Genomic DNA, 24,853 nt, shown 5'->3' on the forward strand with positions numbered 1-24,853 from the left:
GATTAGATAAGAATTAACCTTTCTTTGGTATGCACAAGTTGTATTGAATGTCTTGTGCATCATATTTATGATAGTCCACTCCTACACCTGAACTTCTTTGGTGATGATCCACATTGATTTTCTGAGATCATTAACGATAATGTTTTGAACTTGATGGATGAATTGCAGTGTCTCAACTTTTTAGAAAGTTTTTCTTTGTTCTGATTTTTTTCTCTCCGTTTTGAGAGAGTTGAAATCTTCCTGCCAGATGCTTCTAATTCCATTCGAACTTGGTGTACAAAAGATCTTGCAACATTTAGAAAACTGGCAATTTCCAAATTGCTGTGTTCCGCGCACAAGACGAAAATGACTGCATATCCTTTCATTTCTTGTGTTAGCATTTTATCTATCATGGGGAATCTTAAAAAAATACAATAAACTTTAATTGGTTTGAAGATAATTGTCCTCAAATACCCTTCGCATCCTCTGTGTGTGTGTGTGCATATATTGTTGTAGTAGTAGTACTAGTTCCTACGTACGTTTCACCACCGTACCCAGGTAGATGCCATCAGAAACGTTACTACTCATATGAGAACTTCTCTACTTTAAATGTTGCTAAATATATTGATAGTCTGAAGGCCATCGCTGCATATTCAAAACGGTACTTTGTTTTCTGAATATCTTCCAAGGAATGACTCACTAGAGCTGAGTCATCAGCAAAGAGAAGTTAGCGAATCCACATATCACAATAGGTCCCTGTGAATCTTAGTTTAGATCAGGGGTTCTCAACCATATTTTATTAATCGACCCCTTTAATTACTATTTTATTCAAGTGCACCCCCATGACCATTTGATGTTTAAAAACTAGTTTTATAGAAACTTCTTTCAAAATGGCTATTTTGTTTTTCACACATTGAACAATATAACTAGGAGAAAGAAACTTAGCTATTTCTTGCAATTCATACCAATACATACATCTAAAGCAAAATCTTTTTTCAGGGGCTCTTAAAATTCTTTTGTGGATCCCCAATTTACTATTTTGTGGTGTGGAACCCCCAAAACCTTATATGGACTCTCAGGGGGATCCATGTAGACCCACTGGTCTAGATAGACTCCATCCAATCTGTTGCGGCTATATACTTCATCTAGGAACTCACCATGTTTTCAATCATGGAACCCCTAAAAACGCAACTAGTGTTGGAGCGAGTGCTTTTCTCCATGGATGGCTAGGAAAGAGGCCGAGTAGTTGCTCCTAAGACAGATAGTAGAAATGTCTGAGTATCTCCACTAATCTGTCAGGACACTCATATTTTTGAGAAAGGTTCAGAAGTCCTCTTAACCCTTCACAGTAGAAAACCTCCGTAAGGTCGATGAATACAAGAAAAAGTGGGACTGACGGTTCGATAACCGTCTAGATGTATCGCAGGGTGGAAGTAGTGTCGCGTGTGTACCTAGACATAAAATCCACTCAGACTTTTAGGGAGAATTCGCTTGGACATTTTTACAATCGCTTGAACAATATTTCCTGTAATTGAGAGGAGAGGAATTCCTCGTTAATTTCCAGTGCTGCCAGTAACACCATTGTTCGTAAATGGTGATTACTTGGACACACTCGAACTGTTGCAGAAAGTTACAGCCTTGACAACATTGTTTGAAGAGTTGGAGAAGTTCACATCGCAGTATGTTAGATAGTAATATTAGAAGCAGCTGCTTTATTTATCGACACCGAGAAGATGAATAGCAAAGTTGATCTCTCTGTCTCTCCACACACATATATATGTACTTAATGCTCAGTATATAATAATAATAATAATAATTGTGTACAGTGCTCAGGTGCACTACAACTCATCTAAAGTGTATATATAATATATAATATAAAACGCTAAGTAGGAAAAAATCTATATACTCGTACATACACGCACACACTCCCGTGTGTTTACTCTACAGAACGATGATTAACAGAGGCAACGTAAAAGTACATATTTCAAGAACTACATGTATTTTTCCTAAGTGTATGTATATATATATATATATAGGTAAACAGTAAAAATAATTACGTGTGTGTGTTATTTTCGTATGAATAAAAAAAATAAGAAAATATAATTTTTACATCTCAACCGGCTGATCGAAGTACTTTTTTAAAAAAATAAATTATAAACAAGCAAGCACATTTAATTATCGGAAAATATAAATATCGCCATCCACCCTGGCGATATGAAGGGGTCAATCACCTACATGGAATATATTTCCTTCTCTCGCGTATTCTCGCTCTTACTCTCTACTCTCCTAACTCACACTCATCTGAGAAATTTATAAATATCACTTTCTGCGATTGGTTGTTCTTATCAGAACTCAACTAATCAGAAAGCATTTTACAAAGTGGCGGCATATTCTCATGTCTCTCTCGCTTTCTCTTTAGTACTTTAGTTACCCTCTATTTACCTCTTATCTCTCTAATATTACTCACTCTCTGTATATTTTCAGTCTTTTACTTACTTACTCTATACAAATCTAACTTAAGTCTCACACTTTTCCTCTTTGAACTCACTCCCTCATTTTTCTTTTAGTTACTCTGTATATCGCTTCGCTAATTCTCGCTCTGTCTTTTATGTAACTCTTTCTGTTTTTTCTCGGTCAGTCACTCTCTTTATAACTTTACTCATTTCACATTGTTTCTCATTTTCTCTCTCTCTCCCCCTCTCCTCCCCCTTTCTCTACATTTTAGTATTATGGGTTGGCTTTCTTTTCGCCATATTGCAAAACACGCTATTTATTCCCTCATGATGATGGGGCCTATCGTGTGCTTTGCACCGATTTCTGCGGAAACCTAATTCGATTTCTCAAATTATAAAAGTAACGAACCAGAAAAAAAAAACCCAAAAAACAACAACATCGATATATAAGCGTTTGAAGGAGAAAAATAAGATACATCGACAAAAGGAATTCTAACTCTGACGAAATAATTAGGATAAACAAACCCCCCTCGTTTTTTTCTCTTCATTATGGAAGCCGTGAGGGCGTTCAACAATGAGGTAAGGCGTGTTTTTTATATATATCTATATATATCTATATCTATATATAATAATATAATATTATTATTATTGTTGGTCACAACATTGTGCTGTTTTTATGTATTTGAATTCCTATATAGTTTATAGTAAGGGAGTCTGTCTCATTTGAAATGAGGTAATAATGAATTATATATATATATATATATTATATATATATATATACATATATATATATATATATATATAATATATATATATATTATATATATATATATATATATATACACCTATATATATATAATAGATGTATGTGTGTAAAGTGTATGTATACGCTATCGACTATTGTTAGAAATAGTAACGATGTTTATTGTGTCACAACAGAAAATCCCCTGTAGTTTAAAATGTGAGTCCCCTTAATACGGCGTGTATGATATCAAAGGTGTAGCAACCGGTATGGTTGTTAGAATATAAGTGAAACTACATTGAATCGTGTGCATAACGTGTGTGTGTGTGTGTGTATATATATATATATATATATATATATATATATATACATGTGTGCATAAATGTAATGTGTGTGTTTGTGTGTGTGTATATACATATGTGTGTGTGTGCTTTCCTCACATAATGTACGTTTGTATGTAAAAATATTTTTGCCATAGCTCATGTAACGTGCCATCATTATCATCATCATCGTTTATTATTTATCTATTAGCAGTCGTGCGTGTATATCGCATCTGTATAAAATCCACCGTTGCTATTTAGCGGCGCCATAGTGTCACAAAACCTCCGTGACCCGGTTTCGATTCCAGGTCGTAGGCCATTTCATTTCCCCGTATTCTTTCACTTTCTTTACTTCCTATTATAGAATGAATCACGTCTTCCATGTAAACCGTTTGTGGCACAGATGCAAAAGGCCTGAAAATAGGAGGATGTGATTAGTATCGACTACTTTATTTTATTGACACCGGTGATGATTGATTATAAATCACAAAGTTGGCTGCGGTGGGATTTGAACTTGGAAAGAGCCATAACAAATATCGTGATGCCTTCCTGTTCGACGCTCTAACGATTGTAATAATCTATTGGGTTTCTAATTAAGAAACAAAACCAGTAGTTTTTGGGAGGAGGCAGGCAGTCGGTTACACCGCCTTCTATTATAGTACTTGATCGGTATTTAAAAAAAAAATTTTTTATCGATCCCGAAAGGATGAAAGGCAAAAGTGCCGGAAGAAATATCTCGCATTTTTCCCCCCAACGCTCTGACGATTCTGCCGTCCTTAATAATAATGGTTACAGATTTTTGCACAAGGCCAGCGATTTCGACGGAGGGGGATTAAGTCGATTACATCGACCCTAGGGCTCAACTGGTTCTTAATTTATCGACCCTGAAATGACGAAAGGCAAAGTCGAGCTCGAAGGAATTTGAACTCGAAACGTGAAGCTCGATGATATGTCGCCGGGCATTTTGTCCGACGCGCTAACGGTTCTGCCAGTTCGTCACCTTTTAATAATAATTTCAGTAATTTTGTTGATTACTCTTCCCGCTACATTAAATCGAAGTTTGTGACGATCTGACTGGAAATATCGACCACTAAGTGATTGATAAATAGTTTAGAAATATGGTATTCGTTATTGATTAATGCTATTTCATCAAACTTCCTCCTCTTTCTTTTTTTTTTTCTTTCAAGCATCTAATTTCAAAAGGAAAGAAGAGAAAGGCGATATGGTCGAGAACGAATCGATCACATTGAGTAACTTGCTACTTTTATAATTTCGTCGACCTCGGAAGGGTGAAATGCAAATTCGATCTCTGGCAAGCGTTTGAACTTTGAAACTTAGGATGGAGGTGGTGGTGTTAGTGGGGGGGGGGGTCAGGGTAGGGGAATTAGGACAGGCGTGGCTGTGTGGTAAGAAGTTTGTTTCCAGACCACATGGTTCCGGGTAGGTTCAGTCCCATTGTGTGGCACCTTGGGGAGAAGCGTCTTCTACTACTTATGGCACCAAGTCGACGAAAGCTTCGTGAGCGTGGTGGACGGAAACTGAAAGGAGCCCGTCGTGTGTGTGTGTCCTCACCCAACCACTCGACAACCGGTGTTAGTTGGTCAACGTTCCTATAACCTAGCAGTTCAGCAAAAGTGGCAGAATAAATTTTGGGGTCGATTTGCTCGACTAAAGCCCTTCAAGCTGATGCTAGTGACTGAAATAAGCAAATGATAAAAGAAAGAGATATCTTCAACCTGGCGTTCTATTCCTCTGTCTTATTCTCTAATCTTTAATAATGCTGATGGTGATTATGATAGTAGCAGTTTGTGTGTGTGTATATATATATATATATATATATATATATATATATATAATATATAAATGGGGAAAATGCTGTTTCTGCGGTGTGTTTATTAGTAAAACCACCAAAAAGTGGAAAGCCTACTCTCCAACGAATTTATTCCTTTAATTTTGCGTGTTTACGACATCTTGCATGTTTTACGACTGTCGGAAAGTGACGTTTTAAGGTCTCACGCCTTTGAGGGGAAAATGATTTCTGGCTTGGCGAGATCTTCTTGAAGCCCCCAAGATCCAAATCGTGGAAAAAAAAATTCAGTTTTGTTTTTTCTTTTACTAAGAAAACAAAATCTTTAAATTGTAAAATTTTTTTATTACGCCTTTCTCTCTCATATATATATATATTTAGAGAGAGAGAAAGTGATTTGTATAGGTGTGTATATATAGTGTAATATAATTTATACATGTGTATGTGTAATATATATATATATATATATATACACACATGTATAAATTATATTACACTATATATTTTTTTTACGGTGTGGTAGTACACTACAGATATCTATACAGTATATTGTGTGTATATAAATACAAACTTGTTATATATATATATATATAAACAAGTTTGTATTTATATACACACAATATACTGTATAGATATCTGTAGTGTACTACCACACCGTAAAAAAATAATTAAATGTTCACACAATACATACATGCAATATAGTTTATAAGTGTGTTGTGTGTGTATTTATGATAAATTTTGCTCTTCACTACACACACTCACATATGCACACATGCTTTTCAAGTCGGGTGAATCATTAGTGCTGCCTTTATACTCAATGTTTCCACAAGGTGCAAGGTCTCTCAGATATATATTTTTTTGTGAATTCTCTCCTATTTATTAAATAATGAAAATAGGAAGATTTTTTTGCTTTTTGTATGCTTTTGTTATTGACGTCATTTTTGTCGAAGGTGTATTTCACAGGGACAGGCATAAAACTGATGTTTTCAATGTGGAATCGAAACCAGGTCACGATGTCTGTTTGCTGATAAGTTATCTATTCTGCGGAGCTTGCCCAAGCACGTGTGTATGTGTGACTGTACTTGTAATATATTTTGGACCCTCAATTAGGGACCAAAGTCCTAGTTTGAGAGGAAGTGGGGTGATAGGATTGTAACCGGCTTTATTAGTCTCTTGCCGAATACTTTTAAGCTTTATTTTAATTCTCCTCTCTTTCTCAAATCTTAACTCCCCCCTCTCTCTCTCTCTACTATTGCAAACTACTTGATCTCTTTCAGCTAGGAATAGCAGCCAAGTCGCCTTCAAATTAAACTTCTATGCTCTTGTTAAAGGAAGGACACATTAGATAATTTAATGCTAAATGCATTTTGCCCGCGAAAAAAAAAAAAATAATAAAAGCCGGTATAATTGTATTTCTGTTTAATTGGGTTTGACCTGGGTTTAACCAACAACTATTGCTATAAATAGCAGTCAAATCTCGTTGAAATCACACACATTGCATAAGATAATCCTACATATATTTGTGCCTGTAAAAACGCTCACAATCATAGGCTTTGCTTTAGGGGCTAATTAACACGACCCTACAACAATCCTAAATGTTACTTCATATCTGTTGTTATTTAAATTTTTATGCTTGTTATTTACCGTTCAAACTCTGTGTGTGTAGTATATATGTGTTCGTTTTGTATTACTGGTTTCTAGGCTGTAAACCGTCCACTTAGCAACAAAACATAAAACTGCTATAAACAAGTTCACCGAACCTAATCAGCTACGATTTATTTCTACATTAAAAAAAAAGGCAAAAACTGAATAGGATTTTTTTTCTTCCTTTTTATGGATAAAGATGAACGTTATACTTTCCAATATGTTATCACTCGACAACCTGTAAGAAAGAGCAGCCAAATTTCCCTCCATTACTGTCTTAATAGGAAAGAAGACACGTTTGATGTGTATGTAGTTCGGTTAATAACGTTAGCATATTTAATGCAGTCGTGTAAAGAGTCTAGAACGCCTTTGAACACCATCAATAGGTCTGGTCTACTCAATATAAATTGACCGGGAGTTGAACACTATTTTGCAACAACCGCCATTTAACTGGAAAATATAAACCTCTGGAAAATATAAACCTCTGGTTTTCATGCTTGCAAGATTATTTTTTGGAAATCATTTTTCGCTTCGATTCTTTTTTTTTTTTTTTTTAAAGGTTGATGAAATTAGTAAAACATGTGATCAACATAGCTGATCTCACCTGAAAAAAGTGTTACGTTAGGGAGGTTTCTCGCTGTGCGAGCGGATTAGGGAATTATTCCCCTCCATGTGGGTTTTCTTGCAGAATCTACTTTATCCAATGAAGCATAGCGTATGTTTCCTTTGAATCTGAGTACGTACGTACATACGTACGTATATGCTCTCGCGTTTATTTGTAATAATTGTGAGGTCTAGAAATATTTGCCGAGTAGTTAATATTTGAGTCCGGATCATTGTCGATTAAAAAGAGATCTATATGAATTAAAGCGTTCTAGGACTGCATTATCCGGCAGACATGGCGAAGAAAGATAGTGTTTGTTGAGTGTTATCTAGTTATGTATTCTACCAAGAATTACCTTTTATTCCCCCATACGCCACAATAATCACTCTATTGTCTTAATTGATGGGGATTTTGTTGCTATTTCTAGCGGATCGACAGACCACTTAGAAGCTAGCTTGTCAGCTTGTCTGCACGCGACTTGTTTTGGTGGTGAATGTTGTTTATCCTACAAATCAACTGTGATTTGACTCTGATGAAAAACGGTGGCATAACTTCGCCAAAACGGTATTCCAGCTATGAACACCCCCGTCTTATACTCTTATTCAGTACACCTTAGTGTAATCTCGCCTCGAGGTGCATGCACTGTGATGGTTGTTTTGCAAACTACTTAGGTTCAAGTGTTTGGCTGTTTCAAGAAATTGCAGTTCCTGCAGTTAGGATGAGAGCTCACTGTCGGGCTTAAATTTCTATTTTGTTTATATGTAGTTATGGCGTGTCAGTTGTATATTGAGTGCAGGCATGACCAAATGGTTTATAATATTCGCTTCGCAGTCATGTCTCCCGGGTTGAGCAGAACGGGCTTGTGGGCGAAATCGGGTTGACAGGAGCTGTGTGGAGGCCCTTCGGATGGATGCATTATCGTATTTGTGTAGTCTAAAGGCCCAACCTTTGTCACATGGTATCACCGGTGATTCAACCTGAGAATTTAGGAAGTGCATTAGCAGTAAATGTGTCTGTGGAATACACAGCCACTAATATGATGTTTATTTGACGATTAGCTATTCCGTTAGGAACGAATGGAATGTTCATCGTCGAAGCCGACGGAGATCCGTTTTTTATTATTAAACCTAACTGAATTCTTACGTAATGCAAATAAGGCACACGAAACTTTGTCGGTGTTATTTGAAATTTTAGTTAATCGATGATGCGGTGGTCGTAGAAAATTTAACCTCATGTTAAGCAAGTCAGCAGTTTTTTTTCTTGTTCCACTCGACACACACGTGTAATATGTAACTTTATAAGTACACTCGTGTTTGTCTGACTCTTTCTAATTATAAACTGCTGTATTTAACCGTCTCGTGTCAAGTGTACTTTATAGTGCATGTGCAAATCGGTGGGTGGGACAAAATACTTTTTTTTATTTAGATGTCGAGTTATCTCCCTTCCAAGTAAGGAAAATTTAGCCATTAAGCTTACTACCGTAAACGATTAAAATTAAATTAAAAAAAAAAAACGTTGCAAGCAAGTGTGTGTGAGCCTGATTACATGTGCCTTACTTTCGTTAATCACTTTAGGTGTCTTTATAATCGCGGACAGGCGTAGACACCTTACCAGCTTTCCAAACTGCTTAACGTAGTTGAATATCGCATATGTGATCCCGGGCCCGGATCGAGTACGGTTGATCGTGGGAATTTTCCGAGCCCCCCCCTTTGTCAGCGCGATTTTTTTTCGTCATGTAATGTGTCAGTTACACCATCACCTGGCACACCTGGTACTTTTACCATTATTTTTTTCCAGTTGAATAAGTCTTGGCTCATCGTGGTACCTTGCACCACAGGAGATAACGCACCACTCGGTCCCACGGATCGAATGTGTGCGACCTTATTATTGTAAGCTCGACATCCTAATATCACTAGGCAACTAGATCTACTATGTAAGCACTTGAGCTAGATATATTGGGGGTCGATATGATTGATTAATCCTCTGGAAGAAAGTATTCCGTATGGCTGCAATCCAAACACTGAAATCGAGCGAATGGCACCACTCACAAACTTTGAGGTTTCATCTTCGATTTTCCTTAACCCCTTTCAGATACTTATCGAATGTTCATTTTTTATAAGAATTGTTATTAGCTTGGGGCGATCTTTCGTCTCTAGTAGACCTTTCCGTCGATTTCCGTAAAAATTTTTTTTTTTTTTTACATATGGGCTTGCGGTAACTTTTGAAGTAATATACATACATATACACATACACCGAGTAAAAAATTTCAGTTATCTCTTTCTTTCACACATTACTCTCTCTGTCTCTTCACACACACTAACAGAAGCACTTCACTTACACAACATACTGTCTCCCACACCCCATCAAACACACACACACACACATGTACATCAATGCTTCCCCTGGACGGTAACTTCAAAAGAACTTCCCTCGTCATACAATCGCTTTCTCTTAGTCTCTTTCGCTCTCATTACTTCAAAAGTTCCCGCAAGCCCATATGTAAAAAAAAAAAAAAAATTTTTTTACGGAAATCGACGGAAAGGTCTACTAGAGACGAAACATTGCCTTCAGCGCAATTTTCCGTTTGGCGTATCATTCAGAAAGTTTCGCGGACCGCAGTTTGCCCAAACTTTCAGTGAATTCGTGTTCTGACGAGGGAAGGAAGGATGGGTTCATTGATCCGGCACAGTCCGTGGTGTGGATACAGTGAGACGGATATTGAATTTACCGGGATACATTGCATGTATGCTCATCAGATGACTTTAATAGATAAGCAGACAGCACGTTAGTAGACTGTGATGGAATCGAATAATGTCTTGCCAGTCGATCGGGAAGCAGGTTTCTGTTTTCAGTGTCATTTAGATTATATCCGTGGGAGAAACAGCACAGGTGTGTTTGTTTGTATATATATATATATATATAGTTAATCCAAACAAGAAAGCACAAAAAACACAACAACGCGAGGACGTGGAACAAATATAGTATTATTGGACGTTTAACGTTTCGAGCGGAGCTCTTCGTCGGAAACATAGAAGGGAAGACAGAGGAAAAAAAATCGCCAACGGTAAACACGAGGTCACATTTATATATATATATATATATATAGGGTTTCCATTCAGTTTCCATCTACGAAGTTTACTCTCCAGGCATTGGGCGACCCATGGCTAAAATAGGTGTTGCGTAGTGGGACCGAACCCGAAATCACATGGTTGCCAAGCGAGCTTCTTAATCACACAACCAACAATTACTGTTTCGGATATAGAAATCCTTTAAACCTTTTTATACTCCTCCTCAGCTATTTCTCTTTCGCTACTAGGTCCAGGCGTGACTTGTGTGGTAAGAAGCGTGCTTCTCAACCACATTGTTTCGGGTTCAGTCCCACTGCGTGGCACCTTCTACTATAGTCTCCAGCCGACCAAAGCCTTGTGAGTGGATTTGGTAGACGGAAACTGAAATAAGCTCATCATATGTTTGTATGTGTGTTTGTCTCCTCTCTCCATCGCTTGACAACTTAGCGGTTCGGCAAGAGGCCGATAGAATAAGTACTAGGCTTACAAAAAATGCCCTGGGGTCGACTAAAGGCAGTGCTCCAGCATGGCCGCAGTCAAATGGCTGAAACCAATAAAAGAATTTATTTTCATTATTGCTGTTCATGTCCGCCAGCTTATGCAATCCAGGACGAATTTGGGTCAAGTCGTGGAGACTCCCCCCCCGATGCATTTATGAAGCAGAATTTTTTGAATGGAAATACCAGTGAAGTAAAACTTAAGCACAAATACAGGTGATTAAGTTGCTATCAGGTGTTGGCTGTTTATGGTCGATAGGAAGCGCTCCCTGGGGAGCGGCTCTGCATATGACAGTCTCACGTGTCATACAGTTTGTTGATATTGTTAGCATGGACTCGGTATTTCGTTTTGCAGGCGGCGAGTTGGCAGAGACGTTAGCACCTTGGGCGAAAGGCTTAGCGGTATTTCGCCTGTCGTTACGTTCTGAGTTCAAATTCCGCCGAGGTCGACTTTGCCTTTCATCCTTTCGGGGTCGATAAATTAAGTACCAGTTACGCACTGGGGTCGATGTAATCGACTTAATACCTATGTCTGTCCTTGTTTGTCCCCTCTGTGTTTAGCCCCTTGTGGGTAATAAAGAAATAGGTATTTCGTTTTGCAACCATAATGTACTACCAAGTAAATTAAAGGTTTAAAAGTCAGTAGTGTGCCTTACTTTAATGTTAGCAGAGCGATGTTTTCATTTCAAAGTTTATCTCCACAGATTTTCTCTAAAATTTAGAGCTAGCACTGTGCTGGCTCCGAATTCTATAGAAAAATCTGTGGAGATGAACTTATAAAATAGTTGAATGAACTGAGATCTTCGAAACAGTTACTAGTTATATACAGGCCGAAAAAAAAAAGACTTGCTATGGCTTAAAACTGCTTTTAAACGTATGATTAGTTTTGACCTGTGGTTAAACAAGTGTACATCTGCAAGTGACAGTACAACTGCGTAGAAATTCCATCATGCGGCTTAGATACTATAAGCTGTGTTATAGCATAATTAGAGAGTGCAGAAAATAGGTCCAAGGAAAAAGAAAAAAGGCCTGGTTTATTTTATGTCGCATTTTGTTGTTTTACGACTTTAGCTTTTACTTTCTACACGCCGATGAAAGAAATAGGTCGTTAGATATGTGGATCGATTCAGTTGTAGTAGTAGTAGTAGTAGTAATAATAGTAATAATCGTTATAATGTTTACCTCTTCCTCCATTCACACCGTATTCAGACTTGAAGTAGCTTGTCTCTATTATGGAAGTGTGTGTCGTTCACATCGCCATTGCAAATATATTTTCTTACCTTCTTAAATTATATTATCTATTGCTAAGCAGTTTCTCCTACATCTGGCAGGTCGTTCGAATAGGGGCTCCGTTGCTGCTTAGACCTGCTAGAAGTAGCAACGACATTTCCCTCAAATCACACCCAACTATCTTAAAGAGATGAGGACGACTACATTTCAGAGTGTAGTCCATTGACGAACCACGTGGTTTTTTAGAAAGAAAACCGGAAGTATTTGCTTTGGCCGCTTCGCTTATATTTTTTTAGTTTTAATGACCCACCATGCAATCTGTTAAGCAGATTTAGGTCTCCTTGTCAGCTCTCTCTCTCATATCCTGTTTATCTACTTAGCAATTTATTTTCGTTTTAATTGCCAGTTTTTCTTTGTAAATCTCCGCCCACACACACACGCACTAGTGAACTTAGCACATTATATTTGCTTATGTGGAAAAGCATGAATGTCACAGACTCCCTAATTACTACCTGTGTATCTTGAGGCGTTGTGTCTGTAAGAAACAAGTGACAGTAACAGCAGTGGTAGTTATAATGATACTTGTTGTAACGAACGATTACTGCTAATTACAGCTTATTTAGCACAAAAGCTTTGTATCTTATCTTTTCGTTATTTCAGTCATTGGAATGCGGCCATGCTGGGGCACCACGTTGAAGGTTTTTTTTTGTTAATCGAACAAATCGACCCTAGTACATATTTTTACAGTTTATTTTATCAGTGTCTATCGGTCTCTTTCTATTGCTCGGTTACGGGGACGTAAACAAACCAACATCAGTTGTCAAGCTACGGGATTGTCGGACATATACGCATCTCTTTCTCTCTCTCTTTCTCTAAGTATACACACATCACGGATTTTTTGACAAATCTCCCGTCTACCACTGATTCTCTACTATTTTTTGTCTTTGAACCCCGTTGGTTCCCATTTTACTCGGTGGACCCTGATGGCTATTTGATATTTAAGAACCCTATTATACTTTTATAATTAAATAATAGGAATTGTATAAAAAAAAAAATGTCAATATTTTTTGTATAGCAGAGGTATAATCAATCTATTGCACATTTTTTTAAACAACTAATCTTGTATGGACCCCCATGGGTGGTCTACCATATTCACTAACAAGGGCCTGAGTCTATAGTAGAAGACACTTGCCTATAGTAGAAGACTAAACCTGGAACTACATGGTTGCCAAGTTAGCTTCTTAACCACATAGCTATGTCTGACTCTTCCTAAGAAGGAAAAAAATTGAATGTACACGAGTATGATGTTGGTGATTGCCGAGGTATACGACACATATGTATCTATAACTTTTGAAGTATTGATGTAAAAGAATTTAGCAAATTTCGAACTTGAAACTTCAAGGCTTTGCATTTTACTTACTGTAAAACCATGACAGCTAGCCTTACTATTGTGTTAAGCATCAGCATTCTAACAATATTGATGATGATGATGATGATGATAATAATTAACAATGGTTTCAAATTTTGCCACTGGGCCAGCAATTCCAGAGGCAGAGAGTTAGTTGATTACACTGACAGTAATATTTAACCAGTACTTTATTCTATTGACCCCCAGAAAGATGAAAGGACAAGGTGACCTCGTTGAGATTTGAACTCAGAAAGTAAAGCCCCAGAAGGAATGTTTAAGCATTTTTGTCCAGTGCATGAATGATTCTGCCAGCAACGACTAGCTGCTTATTTTATTAACCCTGAAAAAATGAACTACTAAGTTGACCTCTGTTGGATTGGAACTCTGAGCTCTAGCTAAATACTATATTTTGTCTGAAGCTGTAATGTTTTCTGCTCACCTACCACTTTGGTTATTGTAGTAGTAGTAGTTGTTTGGCCCTGAATTCCACTCATGACAATTTCATTTTCATGCCTATCTCTTGGGATACTTTATCTAATAGGTTTTGATTTTCAAAGTGTATAAGGTATGATTTGAAGGGAAATTTAACAGGCCAAGAGATCTATTAAGGCTCCCTCTTTAAACAAAATACAAAAAAGGTATTTTTGATAAGGCAGTTATAGATGTACTATAAGCTGAAAATAATGAAATTGTGGTTGGAATCCCTTTGATCATATTCTTGTTCAATCAGGCCTAACCTGGAGTCAATGCTGATTGATTATTTGTTCCTAAATGCTATGATATCATGTAACATTTAAGAGCAAAATATTGCTGATTAAATCTGATAAGGTAAATAAATTGCTTTTGTGTGTAGGTGCATGAATATATATAAAGCCCTAACACTGTGTTAACGATAGAGGCTATGGACATCTTGTGATTGTATAGGATATATTTTTGCAATGGTGTAGTGGGGTGGTAAACCACGGGGGAAAATTTAAGATTCGCTGTTAAAAGGATTCCATATTGGTTGGAAACACAGTTGTTGTTGTCCAGCCCCTTTCAGCTCTGATTTAGTACACCATGGCAAATGTCTTCTGCTGTAGCCTTGACCTAATTGAAGCCTTGTGATTGAATTTGGTAGGTGTAAGTTCCTGTTGTGTATGTGAATGTTCTTGTGCCTCCTAACAGAGGAGGGTATATATATATATATATATATATATAGGGCGGCGAGCTGGTAGAAACGTTAGCACGCCGGGCGAAATTCGTAGCCGTATTTCGTCTGTCGTTACGTTCCGAGTTCAAATTCCGCCGAGGTCGACTTTGTCTTTCATCCTTTCGGGGTCGATAAATTAAGTACCAGTTACGCACTGGGGTCGATGTAGTCGACTTAATCCCTTTGTCTGTCCTTGTTTGTCCCCTCTGTGTTTAGCCCCTTGTGGGTAGTAAAGAAATATATATATATATATATATATATTTTTTTTTTTTGTTCTCTTTGACCTATGCATCTACTGGAAAACTGGAACATCAAAAATGATTTATATATAATATATGGAATCACTGATTTTAGTTATCATTCAGCTGGTGTTAGAAACATAAATTGTGACTAAGGTTTGGTGGAAGGTTTTAATTCAAAACTTATTGAAAACAAGACATTTGTACTCAGAGCCAGAGGCGGTTTCAGGCAGGTTGGTATCGACAGGGTTAAAGTTGGTTAATTATTGCACACATTCACCTGTAGCTCTGTTCTTAGTCCTACTTTCTTTAACCTTTTGGTATTCAAATTATTTTATCAAATTTTGTTTAGTTGTATTGTTTTGAATTAATTGTGCATTATCTTGTAATTTAGAGATTTTGATGATTTAGTTTTAGAATGATATTTTTAGGGTTCAGAGGAGAGGCCAGATCTGGCCAGTTTTAACATAAAACAGGTTAAATACTAGGGCCAGATATGGCTGGCTTGAACACTAAGGGTTATTTGTGGAGTTGAAATATATTGTGGGTACTAAGCAGATTACTTCACAGTGATGAAGAAATCAACTTTTGGAAGTGATGGTCTACTTGAAGAAGTTTCAATTCTCGCTACTCAGTTTGTTGAGTGAGACAACTTTTTACTTTTTGAAAACATTTGTTTTTTTTAGTCACAATCTTAATAAATTTGAATACACAATTTTAAATCTTCAGAGAGTGGTAAAATGCTTTAAACCACTCAATCCGGTGCTTTTGCTAGTTATTTCTAGGACATATACTATATGTCTGTAGACAGCATTTATTTATAATACAAATTTTTGTGTAGATGAAAACAAAGAACTGTTTCATTGTTTTCAATTTTATTTTCTGCCCATCACTAATTATGGACTGTATTTAAGGTAGTAAGATACCAGAATCGATAGCAGACCAGGCGAAATGCTTAGTGGCATTTCGACTGTCTTTATGTTCTGAGTTCAAATTCAGCTGAGGTTGACTTTGCCTTTTATCCTTTTAGGGTCAATAAAATAAATACCAATCAAGTGCCGGGGGTCAATGGAATCAACTAGCCCCCTCCCCTAAAATTTCAGGCCTTGTGCCTAAAGTAGGAAGGAATAATTATGTACTATATTTAGTTTGACGTTGATTGATACAATCTCGAGTTGGGGTATATTTTTGAAATGTAGCAAGGCTTTAATGTTCCATATTTATAAGGTGCCTAGAGTAGAAAAGAATATTATGCCAGGTGAAATGCTTAGCGGTATTTCGTCTGTCTTTATGTTCTGAGTTCAAATTCCGCCGAGGTTGACTTTGCCTTTCATCCTTTCGGGATCGATAAATTAAGTACCAGTTGCGTATTGGGGGTCAATCCAATTGACTGGCCCCCTGCCCCCAAATTTTAGGCTTTGTGCCTGGAGTAGAAAATAATATTCCATATTTATTTGTCTATAAATTGCAGTGTTTAATTTACACTTCGGTTATAATGTTTTGGTTTCAGTCTTTGGCCTGAACCCAAGTCATACATGGTTTTGCTTATATATATATATATATATATATATATATATATATATATATATATATATATGCTGTGAATACCTATTGGGTCAAGCAAATCAAAATCAAATCACAATCAAATGTGATACCAGTGCTGGTGGTATGCAATAAGCACCATTTATGCGTGGGTCACTACCAGAACCGCCTGACTGGCTCCCCATGCTGGTGGCACATAAAAAGCACCATCCGAACGTGGTTGATGCCAGTCCTTCTACCCCGACTGGATCCTGTGCTGGTGGAACGTAAAAAGCACTGTCCGAATGTGGTTGATGTCAGCCCCTTGCCCCGACCAGCTCCTGTGCCGGTGGCACATAAAAAGCACCATATGAAAGTGGCCGATGCCAGTGCCGCCTGACTGGCTCCTATGCCGGTGACACATAAAGACCACCCACTACACTCTCAGAGTGGTTGGCGTTAGGGAGGGCATCTAGCTGTAGAAACATTGCCAGATCAGACTGGAGCCTGGTGCAGTCTCCTGGCTTGCCAGTCCCCAGTTAAACCGTCCAACCCATGCCAGTATGGAAAACAGACATTAAACGTTGATGATGACGTTTGCAACTTTGAAAAAAGAAAAGGAAAAAGAAGGAAGCACAGTTTTGCTGAAATAATTCCAATTACTGCCGACATAATCTAGCAAAATCCTGGAACCATAGTTGTTATCATAGTAAGGAGTTCCTGTGATCTGTGGCTCGGAACAAATTAACCTGCAGCTATTAAATTGCTGCTGCTCACAGGCTAACCATACATGCAGCAATTTATATTGCCAGGTGAATGAGAATACGGACGTTCATTTTGCACATGTGGCATAGGAGTGTGTGTAGATGTGTGTGTGTGTGTGTGCATGTGTTGTATGAGACACAGGTGTGACTGTTGAAGTTTGGTTTCCAGCCACATGGTTGTATGTTCTGTCCCACTGCGTGGCACCTCAAACTACTGTCTTTGGCTGTAGTTCTTGGCTGAGCAAATCCTTGTGTGTATAATTTGTGTGTGCATAATGAGAATACTGATGTTATTTTTCACATGTGGCATATGTGTATCTAGGGGTATATATGTGTGTGCTTGTGCATGTGTTATGTCTATATATATATATATATATCATCGTCGTTTAACGTCCGTTCTCCATGCTAGCATGGGTTGGACGGTTCGACCGGGGTTCTGGGAAGCCAGAAGGCTGCACCAGGCTCCAGTCTAATTTGGCAATGTTTCTACAGCTGGATGCCCTTCCTAACGCCAACCACTCCGTGAGTGTAGTGGGTGCTTTTTACGTGCCACCTGCACAGGTGCCAGGCGGGGCTGGCAACGTCCACGGTCAGATTGGTGTATTTTATGTGCCACCGGCACGGAAGCCAGTCGAGGCGGTGCTGGCATCGGCCACGAGTCGGATAGTGCTTTTTACGTACCACCAGACCAGGGATCCTGGCTGGTTCAATTCGATTTCGATTGCCCCAACATGTCTTCACAAGCAAAGGGGGTTGGCAAGGGTGCCTGTCGTACGGTCGCATTGGAGTATTTTACGTGCCACGGCCACGAGTCGGATAGTGCTTTTTACGTACCACCAGACCAGGGATCCTGGCTGGTTCAATTCGATTTCGATTTCGCTTGCCCCAACATGTCTTCACAAGCAAAGGGGGTTGGCATGGGTGCCTGTCGTACGGTTGGATTGGAGTATTTTACGTGCCACGGCCCCGAGTTGGATAGTGCTTTTTACGTACCACCAGGCCAGGGATCCTGGCTGGTTCAATTCGGTTTCGATTTCGGTTTCGATTTCGCTTGCCCCAACATGTCTTCGCAAGCATGGGGGGTTGGGATGGGTGTCTGTCGTCGGATGAGGTTCTATATCGACTTCGCTTGCCTCAACCGGTCTTTGTGTCCAAGGGAGGAAATACATACACACACACATTCTTTTACTTTTATCTATATGTGTGTATGTATATCTGTGTACGTCTCTGTGGATGTACATCTGTATGTCTGTGTGTGTGTATGTATGTATGTATGTATGTGTGTGTCTGCATGTGTGTGTGCTTATGCCTGTGTGTCTCTGTGTATGTATGTATGTGTGTATATATATATACATATATGTATGTATGTATGTATTCATTCCAGACTGTTGCAATGCATGGGGATTGATTTCAATGAGTTTTATTCAAATTGGATTTCTGATCTCCTCCACACATTGCTTTCATGAGTCAGTCATGGTAACTGCTTTACTGATGTAATAATGCTTAATGCTAATTCATTGATAATGCTCATTTCCAGCCCTCCCACTGTTCCTCAGCAGAAAATGGGAACACTTCAGTAATGTTACAATTACATGTTTCCATGGGTAGCTTATTACAGTTATTGATACAGTTCTTAGCTAATCTGTTAGCTTTTGTACTAATGACCTTGTGAGTAAAAAAGCAAATCCATTTCTGTTTTATCTTTTATTTGTTTGTCTTTGAACTGTAGCCATAACTGGGGCACTGACCCGAAGGGTTTTTAGTCAAACAAATCGATTCCAGTAATTTTCTGTTTTGTAAGTCTTTTGCCGAACTGTTATGGGGGTGGTGGTGGTCAAATGCGTGCATGCTTTCTCTCTCTCTCTGTCTCATACTTGAATACGCACTCGCATACATATGCACTCACACTCACTCGCAGTCTCTCGCCCACTCACACTCACTCGCAGTCTCTCGCCCACTCACACTCACTCGCAGTCTCTCGCCAACTCACACTCACTCGCAGTCTCTCGCCCACTCACACTCACTCGCAGTCTCTCGCCCACTCACACTCACTCGCAGTCTCTCGCCCACTTCCACTCACTCAGTCTCTCGCTCGCACTCATTTGCTCTCACTCATTCACTCGCACTCCCTCACTCATTCGCTTGCACTCTTATTCACTCTCACTCTCGCACGCTCCCTCAGACATGATGGGTTTCTGCAGTTTCCATCCGCTAAATTCACTCTGAAGACATTGGTTGGCTTGATTCCATCATAAAAAAATAATTTCCCTAGGTGCTGCACAATAGGACTGAACCCAAAGCCACATGGTTGCAAAGAGTACTTCTTGACCCTACAGTCATCCTTGCGGCTGTTTGTGTATAAATAAATACCTGGGTAGATAAATCTTTCTGTAGTTTTCCATTCGGGGTAAATAATTCAAAGTAGTTTGTTCTGGCATTTTGTTTCTTTTTGTTTCTGCTTGTCCCTCGCTCATTTTACTGCAGTTCAAAACCCTCCTCTCAGCAGTGTAACTTCCATGCTCTTTAACATGGTCAATAACCAGCTATTTGAAATCAGAGCCTCACAACTTGATCTTGTACCTCTTAATAACCCTGGTTTAGTTTCTAGTCTCTATTGATTTCTGTCATCTTTTACTGTATGATGAATTTTCCCAACACTTGTTTCTGTTGGCAAATCTATGTATATACAAATGAAAAGTGTAGACAGATATAATTTAACATTCATTTTCCCTTTCTGTGCATGCACGTGTCATATGGAGGTTGGCGTTAGGAAGGGCATCCAGCTGTAGAAACACTGCCAGATCAGACTGGAGCCTGGTGCAGCCCCTGGCTTCCCAGATCCCGGTTGAACCGTCCAACCCGTGCTAGCACGGAAAACGGACGTTAAACGATGATGATGATGCTGTTGCTTGCTGATTTTTAGTATTGAGTGGGGCTACGATCAAAAGGGTCTTTTTTTTTTTGTTTTTATTTTTAAGTAATGCAATTTGAAAAATTTGGCTGCTCTTTCTATTTTCTGACAAGTTGAACAACCACATAGATGCTCCCTCATTAGTTTGTAAATAGACAAGCTCTTAACTTTGTTACATCTACTTATTTATAGAAGTGATTTTTCAGCCAAACCTCTTTGGTTTGCTACTTTGCATACTTTGCAGTTCTTGATATCTTACTCTTAACCCTTTAGTGTTCAGATTACTCTGTTAAATGTAATACTTTTTCACTCAAATTGTTTTGAATTAATCATGCATTATCTTATAGCTTTGAGGTTTCAATGATGTGGTTGTTTATTTTTAGAATGTCAATGTAGGTTAGGAGTGAGAGGCTAGATATCGCCAGTTTGAATATAAAACATGTAGAATATATTGGGCCGGCTTTGGCCGGTTTAAACACTAAAGGGTTAAGGTTTCTGATTTGAGATTTTTATGCTGTATCCACAGCAGAAATTTGTTATTGCCAAACAAGACTTTTTTAATATAACAATCTGTTAAGCTTTCTAAGGGTCTACACATGCATTACTTTCACTATGAAGACAAAATTTACTGTTTTTGTCTTCAGTTTTATCTCCATACTGATGAAGTATAAAACAAAGACCATCAATTATAGATACATTTATATTACATTATTATTATTTGTAAGACAATTGACTTATAAATATTTTAAGTCTAATATATATATATATATATATATTATATATATATATATTTAGTATTGTCAGTTCAGTGTGGCAGTTGCTGTACTTAACTGACTGGGACTTGAATCCAGTTTTAGTCAAGTCTTATGCACTTGTCTGATATGAAACTAAAAATTTAGGCTTTGTTAAAGTTTTACCAGCTCTATTGTACTGTGGTAAAATATTGAAAAGCCTTGTTACACTGATTCTCTTTGAGAACCATGTTAAGGGGTATGCATGTCTATGGAGTGCTCAGCCACTTGCATGTTAACTTCATGACCTGACTGGTCAGTTGATCATATCATCTAGAAAACTTGTCATGGTAACTGATGGAGAGCCAGGCCAAGTTTTCATCTTGCTGTGACCAACTTCTCTTTCCAGACTTGATATGAAATAAGCCCTAATGAAGTGCTAAAGAATGAATTTTAACCAGACATACATTAACATTACAACTACAGACTCTGTTTGAGGCCTTGTCCTGCAGTCATGGCTCTATAATTTAGTTTCACATCGTTTATCTGGTCCTTTTGCATGTATGCATTCAGTGACTCCAAGTTTTGTTTCTTAATACTACTCTTTTACTCTCTTACTTGTTTCAGTCATTTGACTGTGGCCATGCTGGAGCACCACCTTTAATCAAGCAAATCGACCCCAGGACTTATTCTTTGTAAGCCTAGTACTTATTCTATCGGTCTCTTTTGCTGAACCGCTAAGTTACGGGGATGTAAACACACCATCATCGGTTGTCAAGCGATGTTGGGGGGACAAACACAGACACACAAACATATACACGCACATACATATATATATATATATACATATATACGACGGGCTTCTTTCAGTTTCCGTCTACCAAATCCACTCACAATGCAGTGGGACTGAACCCGGAACCATGTGGTTCGTAAGCAAAATTATCTAATTGTGGTTGTTTTATTCAAAAAGATGAAATGTTTATAGATGAACTTTACGTAATTCCTGTATGTTAACCATTCCTCTGTGTGTGTGTGTGTTAGCCATTGACATTTTCTTCACCTTTGTCTCTCTTGATGCTTTTTTGTCACTGAAAGCAATTAAGCCCCATATAAACATTATGGAGATTGAATTATTACAATGATTCATAATTCAATTAGTTATATGATTGGGCAGACCATTTGGTCCAAAAGCTGATGTTTGAGATGACCCTGGTATGGTTTTCTGTTTTTTGTTTTTTCTTAATATATTTTTAACTAGAATTACTTGTTTTATTGATCGGTCTGTAATCTTTTTTTTTATTTTCCCTAACATTTGTAAAGGACGAACTAATTGACACAAGTCTGCAGCCAACCGAATCTGTTGAAAATGTAGATTTTATTCTGGTGTGGAGAGTAATTTAATTAAAACTAATTCTAAGTGTGCTTTAAATTGGAAAGCTGTTTATTTATACAGTGTCTAACTTCCATTCACAAATTTCGGTTATGTTTGTTTGTCTCTCGCAACTCAACTGTTCTATTCAGTATGACCACTGACCCATGTGTTTCCACTATTAGTGGATATGGCTTATTTAGCTTTACCTGAAAAATGAAGGTAGCTTTTCAGCTTAGCACAATTAGTCCAGCCTTGTAAACAGCTAAAAGTTTATTCTTCATAGAATTATCCTGCCTCAATAGTATTTTTTTCCTTTTAAACCTTTAGCATTTAAACTGCCATATTGGGCCCCAAATATTCTACTTTTATGTTATGTTCAAACTGGACAGATCAGGCCTCTCACATTTACTCTACAATGTCAATCTAAAAATAATCACATCATTAAAATCTCAAAGTTGTGAGAAAATGTATGGTAAATTCAAAACTAAATAAATAAGCATTACATTTAACAATAATCTGAGTGCTAAAGGGTTAGTTTGCTCTTTTCTTTTTTGTTTCAGTCCAGCGGCTGAAACAAAGTGGTGGCCAAGTATGTAGCCCTTGTTGGGGCACCACCTTGAAGGGTTTTAGTCGATCAAATCAAGCCCAGCACTATTTTTTTTAAAGTTTGGTACTTTGACAATCTTTTTTATGAATCACCTAGTTATGGAGGTTGTCAAACAATGGCAGATGACAGACTGCCCCCCCACCCACACTCAGAGAGAGAGAGAGAGTTTTTGACTACCACATTCACTCTTAAGGCATTGGTTGGCCTAGTGCCCTAGGCTATGGCTTAGTCTGAGGAAAAAAGGTTGGGCTCACTCTTTTTGCAGGGCCTCTTAGCTGCCTGGTAGAGAGAAAGGGAAGGAGAAAACCACAACTCCTGAGTTGCTGCAGTAGTAAAAAGCAGTGCATCAGACTATGGAATTATTCCCATGCCATTTAGTCCAAAAGCTTGCATCAATGGTCTCTGCATAAAATGGCATTAAACCAAATGGCAGATTTGGCCTACTATTCTTTTGCTTACTGCAATGCTCTAAAACCAACTCAAAAGCTTTTCCTAGAATTTACAATTCCTCTAGCTGCATTTTGTTTTCAGCTTGCATTTCTGTTGCATTTTTTTTTTGTTTTTCTTTCTCATAAAATTCTCCTTAGAGATCAGCATATGATATCTTTGATTATCAGTTTTCTAAACTTGTACATTTTGTTTCTCTTTTTTTTTTTTCTTGTTTGTTTTTGTATATATGGCATCATATCCATGTCTGTCAATTTTACAAAGTTTATTTCTTCATTACTCATGTTTTGCAGTTATTCAGTTCTAAAATTCTGTGATATTTGTACATGACAGCTGAGAGAGAGAGAGAGAGAGACTTCTCCATTTTCAGGATTACATGTCTGTCTTAGTGGAATTTGTGTAGGCATGAATATTTGAGATTTTAATGCTACTATATGGATATTGTATTTTTTTTTTTTTTTACTTGAGGGCATTATTAACAATGTAGGTTGAATAACTTTGAAATCAAAACTGAGCTGTGGACTTATTTAATAAAAACACTATGCAGCTTTCACTCCTATTCCATAATTTCTTTAAAAAACAAAAGCAGTTGCTTGGATGGAATAATATTCTCTTCTAAAAGAATTTTTATGAAACCTTTAACTGCCAAAATCTTGTCATTATTAACTCCGGTTAACTACGATTTAATAAAGCCATGAGCAAAGGCGTTAAAGCTGCAATCGTCCCATTCTTGTTTAATCTTTTTTGTAACAGATTGCTTGTGATTGCTCCAGATTCTATGATATAAACTTCATGTTAATAATGTTTCAAATAATTATGGTTTTTCTAAATTCATGGTTTTCAAAATTAACTGAAAAAAAACAAAACATTGTATTTCAATGGAAATACAACAAAAAAGTTAAGACATAATATCTCTAAGACGTCTTGTTTTTAAGAAATGTTTGATTTTTGTGGAACTTAGGCTCTTATTTCTAACAGACTTAGCGAGAACATAGAGGCTTTGTCTTTTGCTCACTGTACAACCATTGGTTTTGGTTAAGTCCTTTTCATGTATTCAGTTTGAACTAAGTGAAATTCCTTTACGCTTTGGCATTTATTGGCTGCACTACCTGTATAGGAGGTTACTAATGTGGGATTGGTTCAACTAAATATTCCTTCTCTTTGTTGTGCTATGAAAGAAATCAATAATTGAAATTATTATGCTTGACTGAATATACAGACCCATTAGTATTAGCATCACAAGTAATCCTGTTTTCTGTGTAGAGCGAAAGCAGTAAATCCAAAGAGAAAAGTAATAAAGTTTGTGCTTTTCTCTAA

The 24,853-nt window shown here is 37.7% G+C and overlaps 1 protein-coding gene across 3 annotated transcripts in view; it reads left to right on the forward strand.

The window, feature by feature from the left end:
- The first annotated feature begins 2,548 nt into the window (after positions 1–2,548).
- Positions 2,549–24,853, forward strand: part of LOC115219845 (SR-related and CTD-associated factor 4) — a 79,082-nt gene continuing 56,777 nt past the window's right edge. For all 3 annotated transcript variants that reach the window (XM_029790130.2, XM_029790132.2, XM_029790131.2), the window contains exon 1: positions 2,549–3,011. In XM_029790130.2, coding sequence (XP_029645990.1) covers positions 2,982–3,011 — 30 coding nt within the window. In that variant the 5' untranslated portion in view covers positions 2,549–2,981. The remainder of the gene's footprint in view (positions 3,012–24,853) is intronic.

Source organism: Octopus sinensis, linkage group LG15 (genome assembly GCF_006345805.1).
Source record: "Octopus sinensis linkage group LG15, ASM634580v1, whole genome shotgun sequence".
In the NCBI taxonomy this organism is placed as follows: domain Eukaryota; kingdom Metazoa; phylum Mollusca; class Cephalopoda; order Octopoda; family Octopodidae; genus Octopus; species Octopus sinensis.